At 48.7% G+C, this 13,037-nt stretch overlaps 2 protein-coding genes across 2 annotated transcripts in view; one reads left to right on the top strand and one right to left on the bottom strand.

Moving 5' to 3' along the window:
* Positions 1–13,037, top strand: part of TCF20 (transcription factor 20) — a 215,622-nt gene that overhangs the window by 22,774 nt on the left and 179,811 nt on the right. The gene's annotated exons all lie outside the window — the stretch shown is intronic.
* Positions 7,101–10,396, bottom strand: MBLAC1 (metallo-beta-lactamase domain containing 1). The gene is given in 3 exon segments (XM_073337318.1): positions 7,101–7,436; positions 7,438–7,698; positions 10,340–10,396. Coding segments are annotated over 3 exon segments (654 nt in total).

Genomic DNA, 13,037 nt, shown 5'->3' with positions numbered 1-13,037 from the left:
TTCACTTTTTCAACTGTTGAGTCTTTCACTGTTGCACTGCATGCTTCTAGCTAGTCAGTTGAGTTCCCTGCAGAAAGACAGTGAGCATTTGCTGGTCTTGTTCGGAACCAGTGTTCAACTTCAGGATGAACAAGTGACAATGCGCTTAACGCTGGCCTCCAGTTTGTTGTGTGTGGTATCTCTTGCTTAAATAGAAAGTAGGATGCCACAGCCATGTTTGTTCGCATGAACTGTGTTGTGTCTCCAGCATTCTTAACAGCCTCATACTAAGTACTTCTAAAATTGGCTTTGAAAGTGGACTTATAAGGCTTTCTGCATGTTGATGCACTCCAGAAGTCTGGTGTTTTGCAGCCTTTTCATGTAGTTTGCCAGCATTGGCTTTGCTGATCGGTTTGACAAACCAAGCTCCTCCACTTTTACCAATTATAGCATTGGGAAGCTTTCCTTCTTCGTAAGCTTTTTTGCAAGAGGTGCACCAGTAGCCATCTTTTGTAACTTCAATAAATGGGAACACTTTGACCGACAAACATCAGGAAATGCCTTTAGGTTTTGGAGACACTGTTTCTTCGGTAGGTAGCTGTATTTGTGCTTCGGGCTGGTCAGATGAAGATATACCACTTGAACCTTCAGATGACATGTTGAGATATTCTTGGTTCTTGATGTGTTCTTCACCTTGGTTAGTTTTTGAGGCCTTTGAGTGGAAAAATTATTGCATTGTTTTTTGTCTTTTCATTTTCACTTTGACCTGCAACATATAAAAGAGATATGAATAAAGTCAATGTTTTGTTAGGATAATGGAAATTTAACATAAGGATAATGCAAGTTACACCAAAACACATAACAGGTCTAGATTTCTAAAAAAATATAATTTTTTAAAAAAATGTATTTAAATTGACTTTTGAAAAGTGAGCCATCATGGGATAAGAGGGAAGTCCTCTCAAGGATCAGTAACGGGTTAAAAGGTGGGAAACAAAGGGTAGGAATAAATTATCAGTTTTCAGAATGGAGAGAGATAAATAGTGGTATCCCTGAGGGATCGGGACTGGGATCATTACTGTTCAGTATATTCATAAATGATCTGGAAAAATGGGTAAACAGTGAGGTGGCAAAATTTGCAGATGATACAAAAGTACCCAAGAGAGTTGAGTCCCAGGCAGACTGTGAAGAGTTACAAAGGGATCTCACAAAGCTGGGTGACTGGGCAACAAAATGGCAGATGAAATTCAATGTTGATAAATACAAAGCAATGCACATTGGAAAACAGTCTCAACTATACATACAAAATGATGGAGTCTGAATTAGCTGTCAACACTCAAGAAAAATCATGGAGTCATTGTGGATAGTTCTCTGAAAACATCGACTCAATGTGCAGCAGCAGTCAAAAAGCAAACAGAATGTTGGGAATCATTAAAAGAAAGGAATAGATAACAACAAGACAGAAAATATCATATTGCCTCTATATAAATCCATGGTATGTGTACACCTTGAATACTGTGTGCAGATCTGGTCACCCCTTCCCAAAAATATATATTGGAATTGGAAAAGGTACAGAGATGGGCAACTAAAATGATTAGGGGTATGAAACAGGAGGAGCGATTAAAATGACTGGGAATTTTCAGCTTAGAAAAGAGACGACTGAGGGGGATATGATAGAGGTCTATAAAATCTTGACTGGTGCGAGGAAAGTGAATAAGGAAATGTTATTTAATCCTTCACATAACACAAGAACTAGCAGTCACCCAATGAAATTAATAGGCAGCAGGTTTTAAAAAAAACAAAAGGAAGTACTTCTTCACACAACCTAAAGTCAACCCGTGGAACTCTTTGCCAGGGGATGCTGTGAAGACCAAAAGTATAACAGGATTAAAAAAAGAACTAGATAAATTCCTGGAGAATAGGTCCATCAATGGCTATTAGCCAGGATGGGGAGGGATGCAACACCATGCCCTGAGTGTCCCTAGCCTGTTTGCCAGAAGCTGGGAATGGGCAACAGGGGATGGATCACTTGATGATTACTTGTTCTGTTCATTCCCTCTGAAGCACCTGGCCTTGACCACTGACGGAAGACAGGATACTGGGCTATATGGACCATTGGTCTGACCCAGCGTGACCATTCTTATTTAAAAATTAATTATAATGATAAAAATGTTTAGTACAGAAACTCTCCAACATAATGACCTCTCAAGATAGCAATGATGTGAGATAACAACTTTGGCAAATAATCCATTTAAAAAATCTTGGCCTGCTAGGAAACATATTTAGACTAGTATACCCCTTATATCCATTCCCAGTCACAAATCTAGCATTCTGGAGCAAAGTCACTAAAATATAGTCCAACAAATAAATGTTTATATAACGTGCCCCTCACTTTTCCCTCCATCGCACCCCACTCACTGGTGTTGTCCTTGGTCAGTGGAGACTCGGAGTTCAGAAGTGCTTTTACATGAGTTCACCTCCCAGGTGGGGGGCAAGAAGGCACCTTGCTCGTTCCTCCAGCTGCTCACTGTTCGCTCAGTCCACTGTTGTTTGTTGTGCCACCGTTCACTCCACCTCTCTGTTGCTAATGGCCCTGCGCCATCACCTTCTGCTGCCACTGTGACCTCTGCAAGTTGGTCTCTTGAGGTTCCACCTAGCTCTCAGTAATTTCAGCTGAGCTCTCAGTGGGGGAACCTCACTGCTAGTGCAGACTGGGCCGTCTCTTCCACAGAAACACTGTCCCACAGCAGGTCTAAGCACTTAGACCTGATCATCAGTGATTTCAGCTGCAGTGATCACTTAACAGAACAAAAGACTATCTATGGAGCCTAATCAGCTCTGTCTATAACAGTGGAGTGGGACAGGTGGGGCCACCCTCTCTCTTGATGCCCTCAATCAGCACAGGCTAAGTACAGTTCTACTGCCCTTTACTCCTACAATAAGAACAACAACATTTCATTCCCCACCTCTGCCCCCGCATTCAAGTGATTTGTAACCCAACCCCAGCCAAAATCTATCACTTGGGCAACACAGCTCTGTTTGCTGGATACCTAGGTAGATTAGGTGTGACTGTAAATACAATCTGGTCCTGAAGCCTTTACCCTGGCTGTCAGGGAGAGCTCATTTAGACTTTGCTTACAAATCATAATTTGAAATTATTAGGTTGGCCAACATCACTGAAATGAATGCACTGACATGGTCATAAAAAACAACTGTATAAGGAAGCTAGTCCATGTTCATACTTTTCAAATCTATTATACTTTTTCAGATACACTTATTTTATGATACACTGTATATGCTTTTAAAGCATGTATTAATGTTTCAATTTCAATTCAGATTTCCAAACAGTTCACTAAATTGGCATGTAACTAGTTCACAAAACTGGGGGGGGGGGGGTGTTGGGGAAATTTGGAGGGGGGGTGTAGGGATATCACAGGCTGGGACCCTAGGCCAGCAGCGGAGCCCCCGGGCGTGGGGCCAGCAACCTGGACCAGTGGCTGGGACCCTGTGCAAAACCTGGTGGTGCTGCAGCACCCCCTGCCCCTCTAGTTCCTGTGCCTATGGTCCTGGCTTTGCAGATTTGTGTGCTTCATCTAGTATGTAGGTGTACGTGCAGCAATGGAGTTGTTGTAGACTGGCACTGATTTCTTCTGCAAAGTAAGGAGAAAATGGAAGAAGCTGAACTGCAGGACATTTTTTAAAATGTTACTCTAAATATGGAACTATTCAGTAGATTGCAAACATAATTCTTTTATAAGAGTCTATGTTCTCCCTTTGTAATTTTGGACATAGAAAGTATTGTGGTTATTTTATGGGTACATTGGAACTTTTTCTTGGAAAGTCTGAAGGTAATTGTTCAAACCATTTTAAAGTTGTGGATGCTTTAAAATGACACTTTCAGTGCCCACCATTTTGGGACCTTCGTTGCTTGTCAAATTTGAAACTTTTGTATGCTCTTTGGAGACGGTACTGTCATTATTATGGGTTTGTGCAGCACCTAGCAGAATGGTGCTGGTTGAGGCCTTGAGGGCCTAGGCTAATATTAAAACAAACCTGAATCTTGTAGTTTGCTACAGCAGTGGGTGTTTTATGGATACCCCGATGGGAACTTAATCAAATCTGTGCAGGACAAGGAGAAGCAGAGGAGAAATCAGAACAATGCAGATCACTCCTCAATTCTACAGGGCAGGAGACCCTGTGGATCCAGAGAACAAGTGAAGCTCCAGAGCTCAGAAGACTAAGGAGGGGAAACCAGGACTGTGCAGAGCTCTGCAGGGTGGTATGAGCTAGGGGCAGCCACAAGCCCTTCAAAGCTCCTTACGTCCAAGTTGCAAGGGCAGGTGTAGGGAACTGAGGATCTCGTGCAGTTCTCATTTTTAAAAACACAGAGAAATTAGAGAAATCTTCACTAGTTCTAGGTTGCTGCTAACTACACATTCCAAGGACTTGCACAGTTAAAAACCTCACACCAACCTCTACTTCAGTTAAAAGGATAGAAACAAACAGTTAAGGTGAAGTAGATAAATGTTCAAATACTCTCCGTTTATACAAGCTCTTAAAATGTAAGAATTTGGAATCACTGTGGTCCCATATCTCTGGCCATTTTCAGCCTACAGATCAAATTCTTACACCCCCGATGTCAGATATGTTGTGATGGTTTTTAACTGTGAACTAACTGATGTAATTTAAGGCTATTACTGTGCATGTAAAGCTTTGTGTAAACACACAAGCTGTACTGGTATAGTTACAGTGGTACAACCCCCACCCCCCACTGTGGATGCAGTTATACAGGAATAAATGTGTATTTATACCAGTTACAGCTTATTCCAATATGGGAAGAGGTGTAAACTGTACCAGTATAAGGCACTTAGGGTAGGGTTGCCAACTTTGTAATTGCACAAAACCGAACACCGTAGTCCCGCCCCCTTCCCTGAGGCCCCACCCCCTGCTCACTACAGGGGGGCTCGCTCTCCCCCATCTGCACTCGCTGTCCCTGGGCTGGGGCAGGGGGTTTGGGCGTGGGAGGGGGTGAGGGCTCTGTATGGGAGTGTGGGCTCTGGGGTGGGGCCAGAAATGGGGGGTGCAGGGTGAGGGAGGGGGCTTTGGGCTGGGGCAGGGAGTTGGGGTGCAGGAGGGGGTGAGGGCTCCGGCTGTGGGTGTGGGCTCTGGGGTGGATCAGGGGATGAGGAATTTGGGGTGCAGGAGGGGGCTCCAGGCTGGGGGTGGGACTGAGGGATTTGGAATGTGGGAGGGGGCTGTGGGTTGAGGCAGGGGGTTGGAGTGTGGGAGGGGGTGAGGGCTCTGGGGTGGGGCTGGGGATGAGGGGTGCAGGGTGTGGGAGGGGGCTCTGGGCTGGGGCAGGGGGTTGGAGTGCAGGGGGGGTGAGGGCTCTGGGCTGGGGGTGCGGGCTCTGGGGTGCAGGAAGGGGCTCTGGGTTTGGGGGGCTGGGGGTTGGGGTGCAGGTACACTGGGGGATACAAGCTCTGGACTGAGGGTGCAGGCTCTGGGCTGGGGCTGAGGGATTTGGGATGCAGGAGGGGGCTCTGGGTTTGGGAGGGATTGGGGCTCAGGGTTGGGGTGTTGGCTTACCTCGGGTGGCTCCTGGTCAGCAGCGCAGTGGGGCTAAGGCAGGTTGCCTGCCTGTCCTGGCTCCATGTCGCGCCCCGGAAGCAGCCAGCAGGTCCGGCTTTTAGGTGAGTGGGGGGGGAAGCAGGAGGGTTCATGGCGCGCACTGCTCTTGCCCACAGCACCACCCTCCCAGCTCTGATTGGCCAGGAGCCGGTGTTCAGGCAGCGTGCGGAGCCCCATGGCCCCCCCGCCTGGAAGCCAGAGCTGTGGGCTGCTTCTGGGGCGCAGTGTGGTGCCCCAGGACAGGTGGGGACTAGCCTGCCTTAGCACCACTGACCGGACTTTTAACGGCTTGGTCGGCAGTGCTGACCGGAGTCGACAGGGTCCCTTTTCGACCGGGTGTTCTGGTCAAAAACCAGACACCTGGTCACCCTAACCTAGGGGTAGTACAAAAATCACCCTCTTAATTAAGAGTTATACCAGCACAAAAACTGTGAGCAGACCAGGCCTAAGATGTTGTTTTCTGTTAATAAAATTAGGGCTGGGAGAAAGAACTACTTTACTGGATCATATCGACCCTCACCCTATTCAGTGCCCTGCACTATGTTCTTCACTGCTTAGTTCAGCTTTTTAAAGGAATCAAGGGTTGGGGCTTTTGCCTTTTCCCTTAGGAGACTCTACCACAGTCTAATTGACTTCACTGGCAGGAAACATTTCCTGATGATATGCTTTAATTTTGGGTGTCAAACTCTTGGCCCATGTGATGACCTCTCTGTCTGAGCCTGCATCAGTACAAGCATCTTCTCCTACAGTAGCTGTTCAGAATTTCCCTCCTTTGGCATCTGAATCCTTTCCATACTGTCAAATATTGCTTAGGGCACGAACAAGGCTCCTTTGGCATCTGCTGGATGCCTATTTCAACTGCAGGTAGTTGGCTCTATGCTTCAATCCCGCTGAGCTTAGTGCAGCTCCAAGAAGCAGTTGCAGGGGTACAGAGCTGGGAGGTGGCTGCCTGCACTAAGGACCTGAGTTAGCAGTCCTGGGGCACTGGTTACATAGGATTGGATTGTAAAACCTGGGCCTGTTGGCAGGGAAGCAAGTCTGAACCAATGCAGTGTTGTCTTTTTGGCTATGTCTGTACTAAAAATACAACCAAGTGAGAGGAATCTGCTATTACACAGTAGTCCCCTGACCTTGTTACAGCACGGTTACCACTTGTGGTGTGGACAAGAGCTAAGCATGTCCCTAGAGTCAGGCTAAAACTGGGTTCTCAGTTCCCTTTAAGTCACTGGTATTGTGGGCTGTGTTCCAGGCACAATGTCATCTGAATCTGAGAGGGTTGGGAGGGCAAACCAGGAACTCTGTGTCTGAGCTGCTGTGGAAGAGGCAGGCAGGCAGCTCAGCAGTAAAGATCCAATCTAAATGAGGGGTTGGGGTGTGAGTGAGTGGGGAAAGGAGGAGTCTTAATACAAGTTTAAGTGGTGGTTCTCCTTGCAGTGTCTACACTTAGTCTTTTTTTTGGGGGGGGGGGTCGCCAAGCTCTGTTTAAGTTGGGCTCAGTGGGTCCCAGGGTGGCATCTCACCCCCTGTCTGCCCTCCCCCACGGGGCTGCCCTCCACCCGCAGCACCCGGAAGGGCGGCCTGTGGCTGGGGATCACCACGTCGGCCAGGGCCAGCGCCCGCCAGCGGCTCCACTCCTGCTGGGCGGGGTCCTCACTCAGCGCCTGCCAGGCGGCCTTGTCCTGCTCCTGCTCGAACAGGTCCCCGGCCACCAGCACCGTGCCCAGAGCTGTGGCCCGCACCAGCACGCTGGTGTGGGCGGCCATGTGCCTGGGCGTGGGCAGCACCTCCATGTGGCCTTGATCGATGGGGTAGGGGGCACTGCCCCCCCAGGTTATGGGGCAGGTAAAGCCCCTCCCCCTGGCTGAGGTGGAAGCCCACCAGCAGCGTGGCCCCGGGGAAGAGGTTGAGGTTGCCAGCGTGGTCGGAGTGGCCGTGGGTGCAGACCACGTGGGACACGTACCCCCGGGCCATCCCCTGGGCTGCCAGCAGCCCCAGCAGCCGCTCCCGCCCCCAGGGCCCTCCCGAGTCCACCAGGGTGAGCCAGGGGCCCCGCAGCAGCATGAGTGTGCCATCGGCCCGCGTGCCGCCCGGCTATACCCCTCCTGGGAGAAAGGCACCAGCACCGAATAGGAGGTGCTGGGGATCAGGGAGAGCCCCGGGGGCACCGTGCGCAACGGAGGGGTTGTCGGGTGGGAGTGGGGCTGGAGGGGGCGGTGGGCATCAGTTATTCTAGGCAGCCAAAGATTCCATATTCCTGCAGCTCTGCTGTGTTTCTGGAGGCAGCTTGGGGTGGGGATTGTTTGGGGAGGAAGGTGCTGAGTCTTTTTAGTCAGGATGAGGCCTGAAGCAGCCTCCCTTCTGCTTCCAAATACCTCCATTTCATTCCTGCCCCCATTTACCCTCTTCTACCATTATCCAGCAAGCCTGTCTCCCTCAGCTCCCATCCCTCCCCAGCCTGTTCCCTGGCCACCTTCTGCTCCTCACCCCTCTGCCAGTGAGTCTCTCGTTTTTCCTTCCCAAACAATCCGCACCCCCAGGCCACCTCAGGCTCTCCTGTCCTCTTCCTCCCCCCTAGATTCCCTCTCCCACACTCCACCCCTGATTCCCTCCAGCACCAATCTTCCTACTCACTCCTGGATGTACCCAACCTACCTTCCCCCTGTTTCTGCAGGGCCTAAGGGATAGGTTTTGCCTTCCCCCACACTTGAGAGGGAAATAAGTGACTGTTTCTCACTGGTGAGCATCACTCATGGAGATGCACAAAACTTGGCAGCACTGTTGCTAGGCTTTGGATTTCCACTTTCTGAAGGATTTCTGCTTGGCTCAAGTAATCTCTTACACCAGGTGGCTAAATAGCGAGGTTCAGCTCTTGCCTTCCATCTTTGTTTTTGTTTAGGGTCATGCATGCCCTCTATGGCTCAGCTAGAGTCACTTAAGTAGCCTTTCTGAGGCTGTGACTATGCTAGGAACGCCTTACTAGTATAGAAATATCAGTATAGCATACTAGTAAAGTGCTCCTAGTGTGGGCATAGCTGTACCAGCAAAGCTGTGCTTCATACCATTGTAATAAAACCACCCTGTGATGGGCTCCCCACTGTGGTACCACTGTGCCCCCTTAACTCTCCAGTATGGGCTGTCTCTCACAATGCTTTGCTAGTGACAAGCAGCAAACCCCTCCAGGCGCTGTTATCACTTAGCATAACAGCATGTGGAGCCCCACACCCAGCTAGACTGCCTGAATGCTCCCAGACCCGCTCACGAATCACGTAGAGAAAGGCACCAGCCAATTCTCCCCAGCCTTGCATCCAGAGCTGTACCGTGGAGCCTGATCAGTGAAAAGTGTATTACCCAGTCCATCTCTCTCTTAACGTGGAGAGGACATACACAAGCCTTTATAAACTGAGCTGAGATTTCCCAAGCACTTCATCCAAAACGCACTGTTCTAGGTAAAATGTAAAACAGAAAGATAGATTTTAAGTGATTATAAATGGTAGGCATAAAAGGTCAGAGATAGTTACCAAAGAAAATAAAAGGTAAGTGCACAGTCTAAATCTTAAACTTTATTACACTAGGCAGTATTTAGATCAAGCAGTTCTCACCCTACTGGATGTAACAGTCTTAATACACAGGCTTTTCTCCAAGCCAGGGACCAGTCTCCTAAATTGAAGTCTTTGTCTTTCCATCAGTTTTGTTGTTTCCAGCATAGGTGGGGGAGGAGAAAGGCCTTGCAAGGCATGATGTCACTGTCCCATATTTTATACCAGGGGTGGCCAAACCATGGCTTCTGAGCCGCATGCAACCCTTTTACAGTTAAAGTGCGGCTCGCAGAGCTCTCCACACCCCCTCTGCCCCCAGTCTGGTAGGTGGCTCTGCGGTGGGGGTAGGGGCTTCTGCCAGAGATGACTGGTGCTTCCTAAGAGTGGGGGGAGGGGCATAATTTAAATCCCACCCAACATCTTGAGTCACACCTCCCAACATCTTGAGTCATGCCCCCCCTCTTACCTTCAGCTGCCCCACCTTGCAGCTCCTAGCTGTTAGGTCCCGTTGGAGAGGCAGTAGCAAACAGCTGGGAGCTGCAGGGAGGGGCCACTGATTTAGCTCCATAGGAAGAGGTAGCAGCAAAAGCAGCAGCTCTCCCTGCAGTTCCCAACTGTTTGCCACTGCCTCTCCCCATGGCTACAGCTCCCAGCTCACCAGCTTCAGCTGCTGCGGTGCAGGGAGGGGGCCCAGTGGCATCATGTGACTGAGCGAGGCATATGCCCCCCCATGCATCACCTCTGGCTTCTACCCGGCAGTGTGGGAGGGATCTAGTTGCTTCAGCTGAAGATCCAAGCCCTGGGAGTCATGCCCCGGCTTTTGAACTTCTGAAGATTGTTGTATGCAGCTCGGAGGATCAGTAAGTTTGGCCACCCTCTGTTTTATACCCTCAGTCCATGTGTCTGGAAAATACTAGCCAGACATGGCCTGGTGGGTTGAGCAATCCCCCTGGTGTGGTCTTGTGCAACAGTCATTGAATTGTAAATCCCTTGATTAAATCTCCCCTGCTGATTAATGGTCATTGAGCACTGTCCTGGGAGTGGTTTACCTTCTTTGTATGCCCCTAGCAGATTTACAGCATATTTCAGTAAAAACCATACAGCAAAATCTCATAACTTGATACACACTAATGATATATGTATTTTGACAGAACAATGGATTTCAGCAGATCATGACCTCACGTACGATATCTTACATGGGGGTTCCAGGGTGCTGTTTTGAGGTACAGAGTGACACATATGAAACAAGCCATACTCGTAAAAGGACAACTCTACTGGTGTAGCTGCACCCACCCTAGGGACTTCTGCCAGCATATCTATACCAGTTAGGGATCACACCTCTTCACACCCCTGACCAACCTAGCTATGCTGGCCAATGTCTGTAGGGTAGGCCTGTTTAAGGATTATTTACTTCTTAATTTAGACTTCAGGGCCTCTTTGACTAGCTTTCCTCTTATTTTGGAAATCTCCATTTTAGTGGCCATTGCTGGATACTTCAGAGAAGGGTGTGAAAATCGTTATAAGTGTGCAATGCCCTATAATCAGGGGAAATGTCTTCCTGATCCCATGGGATCACATTTTGCCCTAAAGCATGACAAGACCTCTGCCTGCAGCATTACTGAGCCAAGTCTCCTGGAGATATAACGTGGTGCCCTTTACCGTGTCAGTTGATGACTGAAATATCCTGACCCTATGATCTGTAAGACACATTTATCCTGTATGATCTCTCCTGAGTCCCTCATTGAAGTGAAAGGGTCCTTTAATGATCATTCCCCCTCCCTTCCCTCATCCTTCCTTTCTGCTCTCACACTCCTTCCCCGCCTTATCCATTCATATACTCCTAACCACATTCTACCCTGGGTTTAATTTTTCTTTAATATCTTCATTTATTTAATGACAGCAGTAGCTGCAAGTTGTTCTCTGTGGGAGCTGTGGCATGTGGCTGTGCTTTAGGTAATGAGACCTGATGAAAGCCTCTTGTTCCTGTATCAAGATTCCATCCTTCTCTGTATTTAAAAAAACCTCACAGGCTGTGCTGGCTATATTAATATATTTTTAACGGCTTGCATGTGGCTATCGGAACACTTGCTTGTCTATCTTGAGAGAAGCAGAGCAATTCCCCCCTGCCCACTCATGCATCTTTGGCTGAAATCAGCCAGGAATTGGAATAAGTGGTGGAGGGGAGCAGTCAGATAAGAATTTCCCAGAAATTCGGGCAGTAAAAAAATGAAACCTGCCATTTCACACCTGCCAGGGGTGGGTAGGATTCCAGAGACCCTCTCCCCCGTACTCACTCCAAAAATCTCTCTCTTCTGAAATGTTCCCCTGCCTGTGATCAAGGGAGTGGCTGTCTCAGACTGTAGCATTTCTACCAGTGGAGGGGTGAGACTTCTCTAAAAATAATTACTGCATTTCTGAAGTGAAACAAAAGAATTTATGCTGTAATTGAGAGCTAGGAGGGGGAGGGAGCTGACAGACTCAATGCAAGTGTGTTCTAATGCTGTGTGCCAGTGGTTTGGTAGCCTAGCATATTAGCACACTAGCTTTTTGTCTCTTAGGCTAACATGCTGCTTAAGCTGCAGGTAGAATAAGCTTGGTGGTCTGAGCCTAGAGCATCTTTTTTTTTTTTTTTTTAACTGCTTTTCTGCTAGAGACACAGCTAGCCATGTGTCGAAAGCTGAGAGGCCAAGAACTGCAACAGCAGAGCTTCAAGTCAGGACTGACTTGTATTGGCAGACATCTGTGTGGGGTCCATAAATGGCAAGGCAAAAGATATTCCCAAGTCGGAGCTGAGGTGCACTGGTGGAGCTGTGCGGAGCAACTCGCACAATGAGCACGAGATCAGCTTGTGAAGAATTAATGCCGCATATAACCTGTGTCAGAGAGAGGGAGCAAACGGCAACCAGCCTGCTCTCACTCACGCGCTGATTAAATAGAGCTGCCAGGAGAGGTCAGCCCTCGTTGACTCGCTGACAGGTTGGCTGGAAGGCGTTATGATATAGTAGGGAAGGGATATTGATCAGTTTTACAAGAAAACAACCCCGATAGACCCTCTCTAGCCATAGGATAATTGGGGGAGTGGTGGCTGGCATTAAAGGATACCGCCCTCCTGCTCTTGTAAAATGAAGAATAAATGTGCTCTATCCTGGAGGCGGAGGGGTAAGTAGAAAGCAATTTAGGTATAGTCTAAATTCTTCCTTGTTTGCTGCTGGCAACCACGAGCTCCTCTGCAAGCAGTTGCTGTTCCATGTCTGTATTTGCCCCTGATGTTCAGTGATGGGTTTAGCTGTCTATGTGCCTCCCCCCAAACTGATACAGGGACTCTCTGTTCATCTAATGTTGAGCCTGAGCATGCTGTTAAGGCTGCTCCCTGTTCCCTCAAGTTGAGGAAACCAATGCATAGGCAGGACTTGCTAGTCTTGGGCCTACTGGCATATCTGCTTCTTGTGAGCCACTTATGCTCTCAAAAAGAGAAAGGTGATGGTGAATCACTGTGGGGACAGAGATAGAGGAGCTTTGGCTGCCTCCTTGATTCTCTGAGCTCATGCCACCCTACTGTTGAGGTTGTTCTGGCAGCTAGCAGGACTCTGTGGATGCGGGGTTTGGTTTGTTGCCCTTGAGTGGCTTGGATTCCGTAACACACCCTGCTCTTGATGAGTGGTCCTTCTCTCTCTTTGCCTCTGAGGATGCCTCATCCCTGGGTCTGCCTGAGGTACCCCAGCAACAGCAAAAGGGTTTGTTTTGTTTTTGTTAATGTAAGTGCCTGGGAAAGATGCTGGACTGGTAGCCCTGGAGATACGCCACACAACCTGCCCTCAGCCAATGTGCTGTCTGCCCGCTCTGGGGCTACATTGTCCCCCACCCACTGTAAAAGCTGTGAAAGAGGGTGGGGGG

This window comes from Lepidochelys kempii, chromosome 1, assembly GCF_965140265.1.
Source record: "Lepidochelys kempii isolate rLepKem1 chromosome 1, rLepKem1.hap2, whole genome shotgun sequence".
NCBI classification, from domain to species: Eukaryota; Metazoa; Chordata; order Testudines; family Cheloniidae; genus Lepidochelys; species Lepidochelys kempii.
This window is presented reverse-complemented; position numbering and strand designations above follow the sequence as displayed.